Here is a 19,746-nt window from a genome sequence, read left to right as displayed (position 1 = left end):
GCTGGCCTGGCCACACAGGTGACTCATGTTGACTGATAATACAAGTGAGCAAAGCTTTATTGAGCTCTTATTTCTAGACATGCAGGAAAGGTGAGCACCTGGTCCCTCCTTTCTTGGTTAATGGTCTTTTTGTGATCTTGGTGGTTTATTGCTTTCTTTGTCAAAGAAAGTTTGCTGAGTTAGGTATACTTGTGCACAGATCTCTTGTTTAAAGAAAGCAGAGGCCTTTTTGAAGAGAATATCATGGGAGGATCTGGAGGGAAAGACAGAAGCAATGGTCACTGTATGTATTAGTTTTCTATTGTTGCCATAAAAGACCATAATCTTAGTGACGTAAAACAACACAATTTTTTTGGTGGTAAAGTATACATAACATAAAATTTACCATTTTAGTCATTTTTAAAAGGTATACAGTTCAGTGGTGTTAAGTACATTCACATTATTGTGCAACCATCACCACCATCCATCTCTAGAACTTTTTCATCTTTCCAGACTGAAACTCTGCCCCTATTAAACAATAACACTCCCGTCCCCCCTTCTTCTAGCCCCTGGCAGCCGTAGTTCTACTTTTTTTTTTTAATATCTTTTTAAAATTTTTATTTATTTATTTATTTTTTGAGGAAGATCAGCCCTGAGCTAACATCTGCTGCCAATCCTCCTCTTTTTGCTCAGGAAGACTGGCCCTGAGCTAACATCCGTGCCCATCTTCCTCCACTTTATATGTGGGATGCCTACCACAGCATGGCTTGCCAAGTGGTGCCATGTCCACACCCGGGAACCGGCGAACCCCGGGCCGCCGAAGCAGAATGTGCACACTTAACCACTCAGCCTCGGGGCCGGCCCCCACAGTTCTACTTCTGTCCCTGAATTTGACTACTCTGAGTACCTCACATAAGTAGAATCATATAGTATGTATCTTTTTGTGACTGGCTTGTTTCACTTTCATAATGTCCTCAAGGTTCCTCCATGGTATAGCATGTGACAGGATTTCCTTCCATTTTCAGGCCAAATAATATTCCTTTATGTTTATACCACACTTTGTTTATCCATTTTTCTGTTGATGGACATTTGGTTTGTTTCTACCTTTTGGCTCTTGTGAATAAAACTGTTGTGAACATTGGTGTACAAATATGTTTGAGTGCCTGCTTTCAGTTCTTTTGGGTATATAGCCAGAAGTGGAATTGCTGGATCAGATGTTAAATTTTTTGAGGAACTTCTGCTACTGTTTGCCACAGCGGCTGTACCGTTTGACCACATGACTTTTCTATCTTACAGTTTTGTCTCATGGGTCTCATGGTGTTTATTGGCAGGGTTATATCTTTTCTGGAGGCTCTAGAGGAGAATCTGTTTGCTTGTCTTTTTCAGCCTCTGGAGGCCATTACATTCCTTGGCTCATGGCCCCCTTCCTCCATGGATGGAAACCCTCTCATGCTTCTTATTTCTTTCTTTTCATCCTTATTTCTCCTTATTCTTTCTTTTCATCCTTAACCCAGGCAGGAAATGCTCTCTGCTCAGGAAAGGACTCATGTAATTAGATTGGGTCCACCTGGATAATCGAGAAGTTGGTAACCTTAATCACATCTGCAAAGTCCCTTTTGCCATGGAAGATAACATTTTCATAGGTTCTCAGGGATCAGGGTGTGGACTGTCTAGGATGGTTTTGAAGGACCTACCTGATGGTGCCTTCATCTCAGGCTTTGAAAAACCCTCCCCTCTCTGCTCTTCCCCTTCCCCACATTGTCCTGAGGTACCCTGTGACCATAACAATTGGTTAGGTATGGCACTCAGTGTGTGGGCTGACATCTGGTAGAGACTGAACAAGTTTGGGTGTATGTCTAGGATCTTTGACGACCCTTTTTCCCCTCTCTAAACGTCAGAGCTTGTCCTGTTTGGCCACTCGGGAGAGAATGACATTGGGTGAGTTGGTCACAGAGTGAAGAGAACTGCCCACACTTTACAGAGGTCTTTCCTGATCTTACGTCATTTAGTCCTCACAGTAACTCCAAGGTAGGTGGGCAGATCATATCTTTGCAGACAGCTTAGAAGTTCAGAGAGGTTAAATTGTCTAGTGAAGGTATGGTGGAATTAGGACCCAGATCCTAGCTCCCAGGCTAATACTTCTTAGGGAGTAAGTTAAAATTAACCTAGCACCTCCTATATGCTAATAAACTACGTGGTGGATAGCTATATATGTATATATCAGTGCATCAGATCCTCACAGCCGCATAGTAAGGTGGATGTATTTTTCCCAGTTTTACAGAAGGACGTCAAGTGACATGCCCAAGGTCACATAGCCTGAAAGCGGTAGAGCTAGAATTGGAATCATTGTCATTGGACTCCAAACCCTGTTCCTAGCAGCTGTGTTGGAAGATGATGTCAGAGCTGTGTGGACCATGGGTAAAAATTCATTCAGCAGAACGGAGAAGTCTCTTGTGACCATCCTGTGATGTTTGTGGCTCTTAGTGGAGGGAGGGTGGGTTGTGTGAAGATGGGGGAACTGGCATAGGGTGTGGGCGAGAGTAATTTGGGGTGGTAAAGGGCCTGTAGAGAATCTGGGGATGGATGTTATCAGACCCAGTGTCAGTGATGCTTAGGCTGTGTGACCTGGGATGAGCCACTCTCACCTTTTCCCATCCAGACGTGGGAAGAGTTCAGAGAAGGAGCTCCCCAAGTTCCCTTCCAGCTGAGCACTGAAGGGTCACGTTGTGCAGTCAGTAACTGCTGCACCCCTGTGGGCCAAGGTGATCCTGGGGAAACGGTGCTTGGGTTGGATTCTGCAGGAAATGGAGAGCCTTGAGAGCTAAGCGGGGGTTGAGGGGAGACAGCCTGGAGGGCTCAGATGCCTCTGGGACTTGTGCTTGATTGACATCTGCTGGTCCCTCCTACTTTGTTTCTCAGGCTGGTCCTGGGAGGAGCCCCTTCTGATTAGGTGGTGTAATTGGGAGCAGCTTCCCCCATGTGAAAGTGGTGAAACAAAGACACAGATGTGTCTCTCCAGCCTGAACTGTACTTAGAAACACAACCCACAATTTCCCTATTTTTCCGGGGGGATGGAGTATTTCCTTAGGTCCGGACCACACCTTGGACTTAGGACTTGGGTAGGGGACTTTTTCTGTCGCTGCTACTGTGTCTGTCACAAGAACTTTGGCACCTACGAGGACCATGGCCTGAGCCCCTTCATGTTCTGGGCCTGGGTGTCGCCAGATAATGACACCATATCTGGGTTCACCTTCCCCCTCTGTGGCCTGCTTTCCACTCCTCAGAAATCCTGAGTTGGGGTTGGCATTTGACTAAGTGTTGGCTTACCTGGAAGCCCATTTGGTGTGGGCAGGTCTCAAAGGGGACTGTTCCCATGAACAGGAAGGACCCAGGTTTGCCAGAGAGCTGTGCTGTGGAGGAGTTGGTAGAGAGGTCTCACCTGCCAATCTGTGTGTGCTCCCGGTACCTTTAAATAGTCCCTCCTGCCTCCCTCCCCTTCTCGGTTCCAAGGACCTAGTCTGGAAAGGTCCCGAGAGGAGAGAGATGGTTTCTGTCCTGGCAGGGGCACAGAGTAGAAGTACTGACAGCAGACTGCTGGCTGTTTGCAGGGATGGGCTTTGTGCAGACCAAGGCACAGGTCCCTCCTCCCAGGCAGGTTTTCTCTCCAAGAGGCCTTTTCAAAGTTGCTCCCCCCTCATCCTCCCCCTACTGTCAGCTTCTTGTCTTTACACCCCCCTCCCCCCAGCATTCCTGGTGCTTGAACCAAGCCCCTGGGCACCTGGCTTATAGAGGGGATGGAAAGAAAACATTGCCAATTTCCTGTTGGTGGTTTCTCCTTGGGGAGATTGGAAAAGCCAACACAGCCGTTCCCAGGACTTGCTGCTACAGGGCTGGGCTTGGTTTCGGAGAAGGAACCAGCACACTTTGCTCCACTCCTCCCCTCCCCTGCCATTCACACTGTCCTGACTCTCCCCACCTCTCCTGTTACTCCCCTATCCCACCCCCTCCCTGCCCCAACGTTTCTCATCCTGAGTATTATCAAATGGCCCAGGGTCCTCTGGGACCCTCTAATCCTCTTTGCTATTTTATATTGGGGAAACTGATATAATGAGAAGTTAAATGATATAATGAGAACATATTTGATATTAAACTATTAGTATCTGCATTTTATAGATGTGGCAAACTGAGGCCCAGAACAGTTAAGTAGCCTGCCCAAGATCACGCACCTAGTAGAGAACAGAACTGGATTTGAACTTGGTAGTTTGGCTTCAGAGTTTGTTCTTCCCAACACCCTATGCTGCCTTTAATGAAGTACCTGGGATCGTGGTGAAACAGGTATTTCTACTTTCCGTCTTTGAAATCCTAGTTTCTGGGGCCAGCAGGCTCTGTGAGGAAGTACAGCAGAGGGGTTAAAAGTCCTGGGCTTTGGAGCCTGGCTCTCTGGGTTTGAATCCTGGCTCAGTCATTTACTAGCTGTAACCTTGGGCAGGTTACATAATCTCTCCATACCTTGGTTTCCTTATCTCTAATATGGGGATCATAATCTTAGTATTTGTCTTAATGAGTTGTCGTAAAGTTAACTTTCATGTAAAGCACTTAACAGTGCCTAGTACATAATAAGTATTCAATAAATGTTAACTAATATTATTTTTGCCTAATGAGTTTTGGAAATTTGGGCATAAAGTTAAGCAGGCTCTTTTGTTATAGGACTTCTCAGGACCTTTATTACGCTATCATGAATTGGCACTTTCCTGGAAGGGGATATAGCAGGCAGCATTTTCCAACGCTTTTGGACAACCAATCTTTCTCTCTCTTTTTTTTAACTGGGTACCTGATAAATTCTCAACTTGCACAATGTTAAGATGGTGTCCAAGAACACGGTTCGGGAAGCACTGTACATCATGCTTCCTGTTTGTGCTTCGCAAGGCTGAGCTGGACATGGAGGGTCAGGTTAGGCCTGAGCAAGACTTTGAATGACTGTATGTAGCAGAGCTGGGGCTGTGCCTCGCTTCTCTTGTCCCCTCCCCACAGGATGGGGAGAAGGAATTGGCGTGAGCCAAGGTACCTGAGGGTTTCTGGAACCTCCTTGCCATGAGGAATGGTCTTGGCTGACCTGGTTCAGAGCACAGTTACTGCACTGTCTTCCTTCTGTCCTTGGAGGAGTCTTAAAGTAAGTCACCAATGGCAGCACCAGCTGGGACCACCAAACAAACCAGCCTAGCCCTGGTTTAAAATGGTCACAGGTTTGCACAATGGCACTGTTAGGGGAAGGCAGGCAAGCTCTGCTCTCAGCAGACTAAGTTCTACCATGGACCCTTTCCCTATACATTTGTGACTTGAGTAAGCCATGTCCCTGATGTATTTTAGGTCCAAAAGCAAGGTGGTTGGAAGCTAGAGAATCTTCAAGATCGCTTCCAGTGTGGCATCTTGGGTGTCCGTAAATCTAGGATTGGGGTGAAAATCTAAAGAGGTATCCCCTTCAGGAGTCCTAAAATCCAAGAGGAAGGAAGAGTCCTGAGGGGTGAAGCCCCCTGTCATGCACATGGCGTAGGGAGGTTGAGGAAGTGAGGGCCTGGCTTCAGGTCACTGGTTGGGATCCTTTTCCATTTGAGATTCTTGGAACTGGACTACCTTAAGTAGACGTTTCTGTATTGCCTCAGGCCCCATTTTTATCCTGCTCTGGGTCGTTGCCTCCTGTTGTCCAGCGCAGTGACCCGGGGAGGAATGTGCCCAGCACTCCCAGGATGGTGTTATGGAGGCCGGGAGCTTCTTGGACTAGCTGAGGGCTGACTAACTCCTCATCTCCCCAGCAGCGCCAGGAGGTGCACCAGGTAGGAATGTAGATAATTCATTACTCCTGAGCCCACCCAAACTGAGTTTTGTACTGGAGTGAGGAGAGTTTGCCGACAAGCAAATCTTTCTTGTTTTAAAAAAGTTATACATATGTATATGAGCAAACTATATAGATACATATATGCATATACATTTATGTGTTTTTTTTTTTTTTTGGTTTTGAATTATACATTAGAAACTGCTCAGCGGTGACCTTCGGTAGGGGCTTAAAGGGGAAAGTGACTTTTCCTTTTTATTTTGTGCCTTTCTGTTCTATTTAAATTTCTCTACAATGTGCTTGTATTCCTTTTATTTTTATTTTTAAATGTAATTTATTTTTTAGAGCAGTTGTAGGTTCACAGCCAAACTGAGTGGAACGTGATTTCCATACACCCCCTGCCCCCACCCATGCAGAGCCTGCCACACCATCAACATCCCCCACCAGTGGTACGTCTGTTTCAGTTGATGAACCTATATTGACACATCATTATCACTCAAAGTCCATAGTTTACATTAGGGTTCACTCTTGGCCTTGTACATTCTGTGGGTTTTGACTAATGTGCCCACTATTTTAGTACCATATAGAATAGCTTCACTGCCTTAAAATTTCTTCTGTGCTCTGCCCTTTCATCCCGCCCATCTCCCTAACTCCTGGTAACTTACTGTCTCCATAGTTTTGCCTTTTCCAGAATGTCATATTAGTTGGAATCATACAGGATGTAGCCTTTCAGATTGGTTTCTTTCACTTAGTAATATGTGTTTAAGTTTCCTCCAAGTCTTTTCATGGCTTGATCACTCATTTCTTTTACTACTGAATAATATTCCATTGTCTGGATGTACCACAGTTTATTTATCCATCCACCTACTGAAAGGACATCTTGGTTGCTTCCAAGTTTTATCAATTATGAATAAAGCTTCTGTAAACATCTGTGTGCAGGTTTTTGTGTGCACATAAGTTTTGAACTCATTTGGGTAAATAACAGGGAGTACTAATGCTGGATCATATGGTAAGAATATGTTTAATTTTGTAGGAAACTTCAGACTGTCTTCCAAAGTGACAAAATGTACCTTTTTGCATTTCCACCAGCAGTGAATGAGAGTTCCTGTTGCTCCACATCTTTCCCAGTATTTGGTGGTGTCAGTGGTTTGGATTTTGGCCCTTCTAATAGGTGTGTAGTGGTATCTCATTGTTATTTTAATTTGCAATTCCCTAATGTTGTATAGTGTCGAGTGTCTTTTCATATATCTGTTCAGGTCTTTTGCCCTTTTTTTTTTTATTTTAAATCTTTTTTTAAGATTGGCACCTGAGCTAACATCTATTGCCAATATACTCTTTTTTCCCCCTTCTTCTTCTTCTCCCCAGCCCCAGTACCTAGTTGTATATTCGAGTTGTAGGTCTTCTGGTTGTGCTATGTGGGATGCCACCTCAGCGTGGCCTGAGAGCAGCCCTGTCCACGCCCAGGATCTGAACCGGTGAAACCCTTGTGTGCTGAAGCGGAGCACACGTGAACTTAACCACTCGGCCACGGGGCTGGCCTCCTTTTGCCCATTTTTTAATTGGGTTGTGTGTTTTCTTACTGTTGTTTTTAAGAGTTCTTTTGATATTTTGGATAACAATTCTTTGTCAGATGTGTATTTTGTAAACATTTTTCCCAGTCTGTGGCTTGTCTTCTCTTCCTTTTATTTTAAAAAATACATCAGCAGGGACTGTCTGAGCTGCATGATTTAAACTCTGAATTTTTGCATAAAAACAGATTGAGGATTTAATATTAAAAAAATGAACACACAAATGAATTGTCCAGCCTGCAGGCTGGGGAAGGCCACTGGAGGGGTCACCCTGTGAAAGCATCCAGTCTAGTCCAGGCCTGCGTGGTTTGCTGCCAGGCTCTAAGGGGTGGGAGCTCTCACTGCAGGATGATGCTTTCAGGCCTCTGCCTCCTCCCAGCGTTAGCTTGCTGCAAGCTCCATCCCACCTGAGCTCTGTGCTGGTCCTCTGGGGAGGACACTTCTGTATCCTTGTGCCAAGGCAAGGCACTGCCGCCACCCATTGTTACTGAACCAGGTTCGTTTTTGCCCATTGCCCAGAAAGCCAAGCACGGAGACGATAAGATTACAGCAGAAAGAGAGTTTAATCACAAGGCAGCCAAGTGAGGAAAGGGGAGAACAAGTCTCAAATCCACCTCCCTGGAAATGGGGACTCAGGGATATTTATGGGGTAGAGGGACAAGATGGTCTGAAATGTGGAGATGTGTTTGGAGGTGAGGAGAGGTGAGGTAATTGATGATCTGCGCAAGTGTAGTCAAACTTCATGCCTCTTCATAGGACCTATGTTCACAAAATGGTGTTGTTAGCATGATCTGGGGGTGGGGGTTTTAGCCTCTTGATGTTAAAAGGTCACTTATTAGACATCTGTGCAGGCCCAGTTGATGGGTTGGTGGTCTCAAACGCCCTGAAGTGGACAAGGAGTTCTAATTCTTGTCAAACAGCTCACACACCCGTTACCATGGTGACCCAGGCTCCAGGGAGATGTTATCTATAGGAACCTAGTGGGAGTCAGATAGCGTGTGTCCTAAACAGCATGGTTAACAATGGGTGGATGAACAACTGAAAGCTATAATAGTAATTGCAAAAAAGAAAAAAAAAACTTTAGTTACTAACTACTTAATCATCAATGGCTAACTGCCAGTTTCACCATCCCTTCTTTTTCTTCTGTGCCCCTGGAAGTCAGGCAGGACACCAGAAGATGCGCATAGTGTGTGGCCCAGCCTGTATCTCTATCTCCCATTGTTGGGGTGGGGAAACAAGGCTCTCCATTATGGTAGAGGGGTAGCTGGCTGGGGTGAGTGAGATTCTTCTTGTTCTGAGGGATTTTGCCTCTTTTCTCTACACAGCATTTCTAGATTCTTCTGTTTGGGGACTCTGGCCAGTGCCCTTGTGGAGCCCTTGTGATGTAATGGTATTCTGGTGTACGTATACACAGCTTTAGGGGACAGGCCCTTTTACAGTCCCTGAGAAGCCTGCTGTGTACCTGCTGTATTATTTCAGCATTCCCCCAGCATTCTGAGGCTTGGTTCTGATGGGATCCTGGGATGCCCAGGTTTTGGTGCTTGTCCTCAGCGCTCTGCTGGGAAGAAAGGCTAGACAGTATAAGTAGAAAGTATCCAAGTACCTTGAAGGGAAAGGTGTTTCCTAGAGTGTGGAGCACAGAATCAGTTCCATCAGAATTGCTGGGTATGGGGATGGGGCGCTTGTTTTAATTTCAGATTCCTGGGCTCATCCCAGGTTGAAGGGCCCAGAGTGGTTGGAGCCCAGGCCTCAGCATTCTGAGCGCACCCTCTAGGTGATTCTCATGCATGATGAAGCAGTGCTAGCCAAAGTGTGGTCCACAGTCAGGCAGCATCAGCATCACCTGGAAGTGTGTTGGAAATGCAGGTTTGGGGGCCTATCTCAAATCTACTGATTCAGAGGCTGTAGGGGAGGGACCCAGCAGTCTCGCTTTAACGAGCCCAGCAGGTGATTGTTTTGCAGGTTGAAGTTTGAGAATCACCAGTTTAGCCAGAGAGGGCCACAGCTGGATGAAATTGGGTACACAGCTGCTGGTAGATGGTCCTAGTGAGGAAGGGTGCTATTTTTGCTGCAGTGTGCCCTGAGAGAGGTAGGACCAGAGGCTGGAAGTTCCCTGGAGGCTAGTTTCTAAGAATTGGAGTAATCCCTGAGGAGGCCAGCTGCCTGCTGTGTGCGGGAGGCTCTCACTATTGAGTCCCCGTGGCAGTGCCGTGACCAGAGCCAGCATAGAACAGGGATATCTCCCAGCCTGTCAGAATCGCATTAGCAGTGTGACGCATTCCCATGCAGGCACCCTTTTTCTTTGCTAAAGGACAGAAGTAGGAGAAAGGCATTGGTCGGTGCGTGTGTGATACCATGGAGGCCAGAGAGAAAGCAGATCTGCTGGATTGAAACTCGCTGTGTCCCCTTCTGTCCTGGAGAGTGAGGGTTGGACAGGCTGTGAGGGGAAGGTGAGGGGCACCTGGGAGCCTGCTGGAGCTCCTGTCCTAGCTGGGAATGGCTTGCCAAAGACAACAGGCCCTGATGGTGGCCTCTTTTGAGAAAAAGTGGAGGCCAAAGTTCCCCAAAGACTGGATGATGAGATTTTTTTTTTTAATTGAAGTAACGTTGGTTTATAATAAATTTCAAGTGTACATCATTATATTTTGACTTCTGTAGAGACTACATCACCAAAAGTCTAATTGCCCAGCAGATTCCTGAATTTTCTGAAAAGGGGGGAAGAATGTAGCTGTTGCAAGTTAAAGAGTTGTATGCAATGTCTGAAGTCCCCTAGGATGTGGGTGGGTTGGGTAGGCACTTGGAGCCAACATGGTGCATCCCAAGGTTGCCCCAGGTTATTTGGCTGCATTTGCTTTTCTCCTGGGGATTATTAGGCAAATGAACTGCAGGGCTCTGGGCATGGGAGATGTGTTAGAATCCTAATTTGGAGGAGGCCCTCTTTATACTGTTGTGAACAAGATGGGGAAATGTGCGCTGGGTCGTGGTGGAGTTAGGTGGCCAGATAGCTGGTTGAGTGCCTGTACCCGCTGTTGTCGAGCTGGGGTGTGTCTGTCGTTGGCCCTTTCTGTATCAGTTACTTAGAAGAACGCATGTCACGCTTACCAAATTGGTAGATATAAAACAAAGCTGAGAGGGCGCACAAAGATGTTTGATGTCAGTCAGAATCTCAGGAGATCTCAGTAGGCTGGAGTAACGGGCAGAACTTAAGGGAGAAATTTAACAAGGATCCGCATCAGGTCTTCATTGTCCTGAACACCCAAGAGTTACCAAGCCAGAGGGGCTGGGAGCCACACCCATGGGGAGAAGTGGGCTGATGGTCCTGCCCTTCACCTGGTCCTGCACTCTTTAGACCACACCTGGGGCCTTTGGTTCTGAAGATAGCTTTCAGAGAAAGAGAAAGGGAGTGGGCTGCAGGCTGAAAACTATTTCAGGCAGGAACTGGTGGAAAAAAATGAGACTTTTTTCAGGAGAGGGGAAGACTGGAGGTGGTCTCTTGGGGAGAGGGGAAGACCCAGGGATGAAGGACTGCTCTTTGGACATGGGATTAGTCCCGGCCTGTGGGGCACTCAGGGCAGAGCTAAACCAGAGTCACCAGGAGACTGATTTTGACTCTTGCTGAGAACTCTGTGAAGCGCTCCTGGGAATCAGTGCCATTGCCCTGTGAGCCGCAGAGGCTGGCCTGTGGTCCTGTCTGGGGCGGGGAATACTAGCAGTGCCTCCATTTCTGAGTCCATGGTATGTTTATGTAACAATGCTAACCCCAGACCCAGAGCCCGCTGCCTTGGACTGAATGAGCCTGTGTGAGTTGTTCAAACCTTAGAAGGACAGCCATGGCCTCAAGTGAGCCCAGAAATCCCCACCTGAATTGGGCCTTTTTTAAAGTTGTTTTTTAACAGGCAATACATGTATGTGGCAAAAAATGCAAATATAAACAGTAAGCTTCATTTCTGTCCCCAGGTTTCTCCTCCCTAGGCAACCAGTTTACCCAGTTTCTTGTTTATTCCAGGATGATTCTGTGGTTCTGTATATATATATATATATATATATATACACACACACACACCCCCCCCACTAAGTTTGTGTTTGTTTTATTTTTTTAAGTCAGCTTAGTATTGCACCTTGATTAATAATGGGGATCATTTCCTGTCCCTGTATGTAGAGCTGGCTAATTCTGAAAACAGCTTCAGAGTACCCATTGTATGGATCTGTTGTTATTTATTTAACCAGCCTCTTACAGGTGGATATGTAGGGGGTGGTGGTGGTTGTAACAGCTAATGCTGCAGTAAAATTCATGTGTGTATGTCATTTCACACAGGTGTGTGTCTGGGAAACATTTCCAGAAGTAGAGTTTCTGGGTCAAAGAGTGTCATTTTTAATTTTGATGTCTGTGTTTTTGACTGGCAATTCTCAGTGTATTAGTGAGGGTAAACAGCTTCACTTCCTTTTCTGTAATTACCTGTTCCCATCATTTAAGTTTCTCTAGTAGTTTTTGATCTTTTTATCATAAAACATTTTTCCTAAATTTGTCATTTCTTTTTAAGTTGTTTTCCTTATTTATTTCTTATGCAGAACTTTAATTTTATGTTTTTGCGGTTTGGGACCACTTCTTATGTTTAAATCTTTGGTCTGGCTGAAATTTATTTTGGTGCATCGAACAGGATGGTACCCAGCTTTTGTTTGGTTTTGTTTTTTCCCCACCTGGCTGTGGATAGGCCTTTTGGCCTCATTGCTCTGGGAGGAGACGAGAAGTGGGTGGGTGGAGGGGCTTTGGTGACCAAAGCTTCTGTGCAGTGGTGGTCTCCAGAGACAGATGTAGGAAAACAACTGTCGCACACCCTGTTCCTTTGCAGGGGAGTGCCTCTTTCTCCCATCGGAAGGTTCCTGGCCCATCCATCCTTTAAATCTCCAGGCTCTTTCTTCATCAGCGAGGTCTGAGGGTTCTGGTAGGAGAGTCAGGCTGAGGGCAGGACCTGGGAGGGCTTTGTGCTGACGGCTCACCCAGCCACAGGGAGATGAGTCAGACAAGGGCAGCACCACTGGGGAGCTCAACCACCTCACTGCAATGGGCAAGGGGAAGGGGCTTTGGCACACACCGCAGGTAGCCAATTCTAGCTTTCTCCAAGGTTACTTGCCCATCATCTGGCCTCATATTGCTTTGCCTATAGTCACCTCTGGACCCACTGACCAAAACGAATTACCACACCCATAGGGCTGAGAACTAGGCCTACCCTGTGGGGACCAGCGCCACTTTAAGGAAATCCTTCAGCTTTCTTGAAAACAACATGCCCAGTTCTCGAATGTGGCTGTGAAGGGCCACTAGAATCTTGTAGGTGGAGAGCAGCCTTTAGAGCAGTGGTTCCCAAAGTGGAGTCCCTAGACCAGCAGCATCACCTGGGAACTTGTTAGAAATGCAAATTTTGTATCTGCTGACTCAGACTCTGCAGGTAGAGCCCACTATTGTGTTTAACAAGCCCTCCAGGTGGTTTTAGTGCAGTGCAGTGTGGGAAGCAATGGGTCTAATCTGGGTTGGGGCCCAGCATGCAAGGAGGAGCAGCTCACCTGGGGCCAGCAGGTATGATTGTTAAGGGGGCCTACAGGTTTCCTCACATATCCTCACCTATCACTGGATGGCTCTGCAAACTGCAGCAGCCACTGATTAGCAAGAGTAGGCAGGTGGCATGACAGTCTCTGAGTGACTGGTGTCATGGCAGATCTGTGGCTGTCCTGGGCAGTTTAATTGGCATGGGGCACGGCAGAAGGATTTGTATACAGAGGGAGTGTGTTAGAGCAGGTATCCCACTCAGCACCAGCAGGCAAGAGCCCGGGGTTCCAGGCCTTTCTTCTTCCCTTACTTGTGATCTGCAGGTCACTTACCCTTTCTGAGCTCCAGCTGGTTCATCTGTAGAAATGGGATGGTACTGCCTCACTTGCCATGATTCCGGATCCTAGATCAGATGAACCCTCCTGAGGTCTCTTCTTGCTTCTAGGAGTAATGATTCTCCATACTGTACCAGGTTCCCTTGCCCGGTGAACCAGAGGTTGGAGAATGAAAAGTGTAGCTTGGGGCAGATCCAGTTTGGAGGCTGCTCTGGATAGCTTGGAGTCTATAGGTTGGGCACAGGGAGATGGACTCTGGCTTTCCCTGTTCGATGGAGGGTGATATGGACACTGGAAGATAAAACCAAACAGACCTGGACCCCTGAGCATGAGGCTATCTTCTGAAGTTGGAGAACAGCTCCACACAAACACAGCATCCTTTGTCAGCAGCGGTGGGAATGAAGCTTGGGTGAAAGGGGTTTTCAAGGAAACCCACCAGCTGGTGGGTGGTGAATCCTATAGTGGGGTGTGGGCGTGAGCCTGACCCTGAAGATGAGCCCACCTTGGTTGCCATTTCTAGCTGAAGGCCCCAGCAGGTAGAGGATAAATTGGGTTGCCACAGGTCACACCTGATACAAGAGGGGCACCGGTTTGTGGGTGTTGCTGTTCTACAAAGAAGCCGCCAGTAAGGCTGGTGGGAGCTCCTGGCGAAGCCTGAGCGTGCTTTCCTCTTCCTTTTCAGATCTAACCATGAGCTACCCTGGCTTTCCCCCGCCCACAGGTGGCTATCCTCCAGCTGCACCAGGTAAGAGGGTTTGGGGCGGGCCGGAGTGGGAATGCCTTCTCTGCTTAGTGTCCAGCAGTAGAGAGTAGAGGAGGAGTAGGGCTTTCCAGTCATTTCCTCACTCCTGTCATGCTCCCACAGCACAGCCAGGTTGGGACTGGAGAAGAGCATGGATGCTGAGGCCAGGAGAGGCCTGAGTTTCAAGCTGCTTCTGGAAGTCTAGAACCAGGCCAGGACCTGGTCTCTTGCCTTACTAGCTGATAGCAGTGGGCAAATGGCTTCCCTTCTCTGAGACTCAGTTTTCTCCTTTGCAAATGGCTTCAAGGATCTCTCCCTCCCTGGGCTGTCCCGGATACTAATGAGATAGCCAGGTAAAGCCTCTGGCACGGTGTCCTCCGAAGCATTGTTAGGTGACAATTGCCCTTTGTCACTTCTGCTACCCTGTGCTCAAGGTGCATGGTTTTGCAGTGGCAGGGTTCTCCCTGCCGAGGGGAGGAAGTGGGGGCAGTTGCTAAGAGTCAGATGTTCCTGCTGAGGCTGCAAGAAGCTGTGGGCCAATAGTAGTGAGGCTGCACCAGCTGGTCAGGCGATTGGATCCCGGCCCCAGCCACAATGCTTCTCTTCACACTTAGAAGGCATCTTCTCTGGCCCTTTCCCCTCCTGGGTTCCTGAAATGAGATTTGATCCCCACAGTAGGAAAGGAAATAATGAGGGCTCCTGGGACAAGGGGGAGAAGAGATACCATTCCAGGTCATCCTGAGGTTGCTTGAGCTGTGCTACCCCTCACCCCATGAGACCACTGGGCACATTCTTTTCCCTAGAACTGAGGTCCTTGAGTCTGAGCACTGATGGCCCTGCAGGCCATTTGGATCCGCCCTTCCATTCAACAGGTGAAGAACAGGTGGAGCGGGGAGGTGCAGCTCCGCCACTGTGACAGGGTGTATCAGGGGTTGAGCTGGGACATTTCCCTCTGAACAAGCCCGGGCCCAGATTTGCCAGCACTAGCCTCAGTCCCCTCTCTAGTAGGAATCGTACCATCTGTGTCCTACCACTGCCACCTCTGTCAGCACAGCTATTCTACCTCTGAGCAGCAAGACAGGGAGCAGGCAGGTGGTTCCTAGGAGGCTCTGTCCTGACTGTCCCGGAGTCCTGGAGCTGAAAAGCCAAACTCGAGGTCCCCTGGGCCTTTTCACTGCCATGGACAGGAATGCATCTCATAGGCAAGCAGCTCACATGATGATGCTCACTGCCATACTGCTTGTCACAGTGACAACTGTAACATAGGAACACTCACTGGGCACCCAGCTATGCCCTGCACAGGCATTAGCTCTCTCAGTCCTCATCACAACAATTTGAGGCAAATGCTAGCTATTATCCCCACTTGTCAGCTGAGGAAACTGAACCAGAGGGTTTGAGGGCATCGCCCCGGGGCACATACCCCTGTCTTGCTGGTTTCAGAACTGGGGCTTTTCACTGCTGTCCCCTCACAAGGACATGTGACTCAGCCCCATCTCCCTCCATCCTCTCATTCTACTTCTCCCTGCCTCTTACAGACTCCTAAAAGCAAACAGCCAACTTGGCAGGACCTGCCCCCTGCCATGCTTTTGCCTCTGGTTTCTTGGTGCTCCTTGAGCTCCCCACTGTCATGGGCTCAGTACAGTGTCCTAAAATGACACTGTCCTGTTCTTGTGTCTGCGCTCCCTCTCTGTGGTGAGCCCCTAGGCTCCTAAAAGCAGAGCCTGTCCCTGGCCTCCTACTCCTTAATACCCCACAGAGGGTCGTGGGGGTGTTTGCTGAACCTCACCTTCCTCCCCGGAAGGAGGAGAAGGTTCCCTCTTCTCTTCCGCTGGCAGTGGGATTGGGTTAGACTTTCTTGACTGAGTGTTTTCTGTATGGTCTGTAGCACCATCCCCAAGGCCCTCCCTGGGTAGTCTCCCCTTCTGAACCCCTGGGAGCTTGATGCTCTGCCTTTCCTTGTTGGAGGGCCAACAAGGAGCTAAAGGGCTTGGTGTTGCTTTCAGGTGGTGGTGCCTGGGGAGGTGCTGGCTACCCCCTGCCCAACATGCCTCCCATTGGGCTGGATAATGTGGCCAACTACACAGGGCAGTTCAACCAGGACTACCTCTCAGGACTGGTGAGTCCAGCCCTCCTGCTGGGGCTGCCGCTGGGGCCACACTTGCATGGCTAGAGGCTGCTAGCTTCCATGGCATCAGAGGTGTCTGTGTGTGTGTGACCTGTGGGTGCTGAGTGTATTGAGCTGCATCTTAGGACAGAAGAGTTTTCATCAGGGACTCTCACCTGCTTGCTATCCCTCTCTGCATCTTGACGTTTCCCACCTGTAAAATGAGGGCAAGGGGAATGCCTTGGCTGCGTGGTCTCTCAGGTCCCTTTCAGCCCTGGAGGATTGGGTAGGGGTGATGCCTCCATGAAATATATATTGAGCACCTTCTGTATGAGCTCAGCATAGGATTAGGAGGTGAGAATGTGTATGTGTGTGCATGTGCTGTGTACATGCATGTTCACATGCCTGTGCATGTCTGTATGGATGGCTATTCTGGTTGGGACTGGGAGCGGGTGCCTGGTAGCATGGACAGGCATACTACTTTTATTTGTTGATTTGCTTTTAAAATAGTGTATTTTGTAATCTGAAAACAAATGTATGCTTTATGTAAACAGTGCAATCAGTGCATAGTCTGATTTGTTCAGATCTGTTTTAGGCACTGGGGATATGTGGATAAAACAAATGAAAGTCTCAGCCTTGAGTACTTATCCACTGGGAGGAGACAGGTAGTAGCCATATTAAATGGTGTGGTGTTAGAGCAAGTCAGGAGATCAGCAGTACAGGTGGAAGGGATGTGGAACAGTGTCAAGGTGGGCCTTGCTGAGAAGCCACTGGTGCTCAGACTCTGCTCCAGCTCTGGTTGTGGCTCCTGAGAGCCCACTGCAGGGCTCAAGGCAGGGAAGGGCAGATGGCAGAGTGTGGCTCTCTCAGCAGGGGCCATTAATCTTAGGCTCTGCTTTGTGGACTTTCAGGCAGCCAACATGTCTGGGACATTCGGAGGAGCCAACATGCCCAACCTGTACCCTGGGGCCCCTGGGGGTGGTTACCCTCCGGTGCCCCCTGGGGGTTTTGGGCAACCCCCTTCCACCCAGCAGCCTCCATATGGAATGTACCCGCCCCCTGGAGGAAACCCACCCTCCGGGATGCCTTCATATCTGCCATATCCAGGGGCTCCTGTGCCAGGCCATCCCATGCCGCCCCCTGGGCAGCAGCCCCCAGGGGCCTACCCTGGGCAGCCACCGATGACCTACCCTGGACAGCCACCAATGCCACCTCCTGGGCAGCAGCAGCAGCCCATGCCAAGTTATCCAGGATACTCAGGGTCCGGGACTGTCACCCCTGCTGTGTCCCCAGCCCAGGTAAGTGCCAGCCCTGCCCTACCCTCAGTCTAGCCTGGGCCCCAAAGGCCTGAGACGTGTGGCTCAGCATCCTCTATCAGCAAGGCCAGGGAGGGTACAAGGGAGAGCTAAGTCCTTCGGCTATAACCTCTTGTTTTAACAGACTGTCACTTTCTCAAAGACTCCTCACCCCTGGTTTGTATTTCTGAAGACCTCAGGGAGCTGCCTGGTTTCTCCCAGTTTGATTAGATGTTCTGTGTGCAAGTTGGGTCTGAACGTCCCAGGGTACCCTTCATTCCTCCTGTGTTATTTGCTGCCTGGGCTCTGTGTTTTGTAAGAACTGTTTGGGCCACTGGTCTCCAGGCTTTATGCCCAACGGCTCTTAGTCTTTAGTCCCTTGGATGTGCCTTTCCAGGCTTGTTTTAGAGGATTCTTCAAACCTCCTTTGGGTAGGGAAGATTGTTGGCAGTTCTTTCAGAGCTGCTCTTGGCTCATTTTGAAGAGCAATTCATGTTTGCAGAGCCTAGAATTCATTGTCATGGTTATGTGGCCAAACAGCCAAGCCCAAGGCTAGTGGTATGTGTTTGACTACTATTTTTAGACAGAGGATCCCCTCTCCTTCCTGCCTCTACCCCCACACATTCTCCCACCCCTGCCCTGCTTGCTGTCTCCCTCCCTGCCTTCTGCCTTATCTTTCCTCTGAGCTTATCTTCTTAACTGTGTTATAACCAGTTTGTACTAGCCACAGAAGATAATCCACCAGGACACAGTTTAGGCAGGAAAATTCAGGTATGCTGGGGAGTGCAGCTGTTGGTGTCAGGAGGAAGTCCGGCAGGAACACAGGTCACAGAATTTAGAAAACAGTGCCAGGGAACCAGTGCTAGTCTAAGAGGTAGTCGGGCTACATGTACCATTGTGAAGGTCGGGCACCTTCATTCCCCTAGAGGGAGCACTTTTTTCTAATTCACACAAAGGTGCTCCATGGACTAGCCAGGCCCTGTTACAAGGACCCTGATATGTGCTCTCATGTGCTGTGGTGGTGAGGCACTGAGAGAGGCCAGTGCCCCTTGTTTCCAAGGCCTCCCCTTCATCAGGAACCCAGGTCAAGCCCTGGAGGACCTGGGCATTGGGCAGGTTTTTCAGCGTCAGGACTCAGCTAGAGGTGGGCTCCTAGCCAAGAGAGCCAAGCAGAAGCTTCAGTACCAGGACACGAGGACAGATAATGGTTACGTTAGTCCAACTCCATGTAGAGTCCTCTGCACTGTTGCTTGCGGGCTCCTTCTGGTACCCCAACTTTTAGAGAAAAGGCCATTCCCAGAGTCTGGGGTAGGGCAATCTCACATCTGGGGGATGCAGCATCTCACCTAAGTCTGTTTGTCTGAGCAGTTTGGAAACCGAGGCACCATCACAGATGCTCCTGCCTTTGACCCCTTGCGAGATGCTGAGGTCCTGCGGAAGGCTATGAAAGGCTTTGGTGAGAGACCCTGGGTGGCTCAAATGCTAACTGCCCTTTGATTCCCCAAGTAGTTACACATGGCTCTGTGGGCTGGGGCTGCTGCGTGGAGGCAGCCTGGCACCAGGGGTGGTGAAAGAGAAGGTGGATATGGGGGTATAGTTGAGAGGCCCAGGAGAATTGGAGGACCCAGACTAGGGAAGTCTCCAGCTGCAGAGCATGCCCACGACCCCCGGCCCTGCCCACTCCCACCTCTTCTTCCTCCAGGGACTGATGAGCAGGCCATCATTGACTGCCTGGGGAGTCGTTCCAATAAGCAGCGACAGCAGATCCTCTTGTCCTTCAAGACAGCTTATGGAAAGGTGAGTCTGTGTGTATATGTGTTTTGTGGGTAGGGGAGTGGTCCCTCGCAAATCAAGGCATAGTCTCCAGCCAGCCCTACTCACTCTTGCTTTTCCTTGGCCGAGGGGGGCTTCCATCTCCTGGAATGGACCATGAGGTGTATTAGGGTATTTCCTGCTGTCCACCTGGCCAGTGGCCTCTCAGCTGACGGTGTCTTCTAGAGGTGAAGGATGCTCTGAGGGAGAAATCTCACAGTCCATAGGATACTTGAGGTTTGATGAGAGGTGCCCAGAGATCCGAGTTCTAGCCCTGCGTCTGCCATGACTCACTGAGACCAGGGGCAAGTCATTTCCTCTCCACTCCCACCTGGTGTGTCTCCTCCTGGAACCCAGGCTGCTCTCCCTGCCCTCTTCACCACCACCTCAGGAAGTTTAGCTGATAGAAGAGCTTTGAAGGAAAAGGCAAGGTGGTTGTATTTTGAACTTTTGAATCTTAGAAAGGTGAAAACAGTAGATATTGAATAGGCAAGTGTTCTAGCCCAGAGTATCTCCAACTTTAATGTGCCCTAGATCCC

General features: G+C 48.9%; 1 protein-coding gene across 4 annotated transcripts in view; it reads left to right on the top strand.

Moving 5' to 3' along the window:
- Nucleotides 1-19,746, top strand: part of LOC139042504 (annexin A11-like) — a 41,531-nt gene that overhangs the window by 9,855 nt on the left and 11,930 nt on the right. For 3 of the 4 annotated variants that reach the window (XR_011499284.1, XR_011499285.1, XM_070501069.1), the window contains exons 1-6: nt 6,893-6,980; nt 13,937-13,999; nt 16,000-16,112; nt 17,012-17,398; nt 18,764-18,851; nt 19,098-19,192. Coding sequence is in view for 2 of the 4 variants with exons in the window: in XM_070501069.1 (XP_070357170.1) it covers nt 6,905-6,980; nt 13,937-13,999; nt 16,000-16,112; nt 17,012-17,398; nt 18,764-18,851; nt 19,098-19,192 (822 nt within the window). In the remaining 2 variants the exon portion in view is untranslated. Of the gene's footprint in view, nt 1-6,892; nt 6,981-13,936; nt 14,000-15,999; nt 16,113-17,011; nt 17,399-18,763; nt 18,852-19,097; nt 19,193-19,746 lie in introns of those variants that run through there. The other variant, XM_070501070.1, reaches the window with a different exon arrangement.

Source organism: Equus asinus, chromosome 29 (genome assembly GCF_041296235.1).
Source record: "Equus asinus isolate D_3611 breed Donkey chromosome 29, EquAss-T2T_v2, whole genome shotgun sequence".
Lineage (NCBI taxonomy): Eukaryota > Metazoa > Chordata > Mammalia > Perissodactyla > Equidae > Equus > Equus asinus.
Note: the sequence above shows the minus strand (reverse complement) of the source record. Positions and strands in the feature narration are given on the sequence as shown.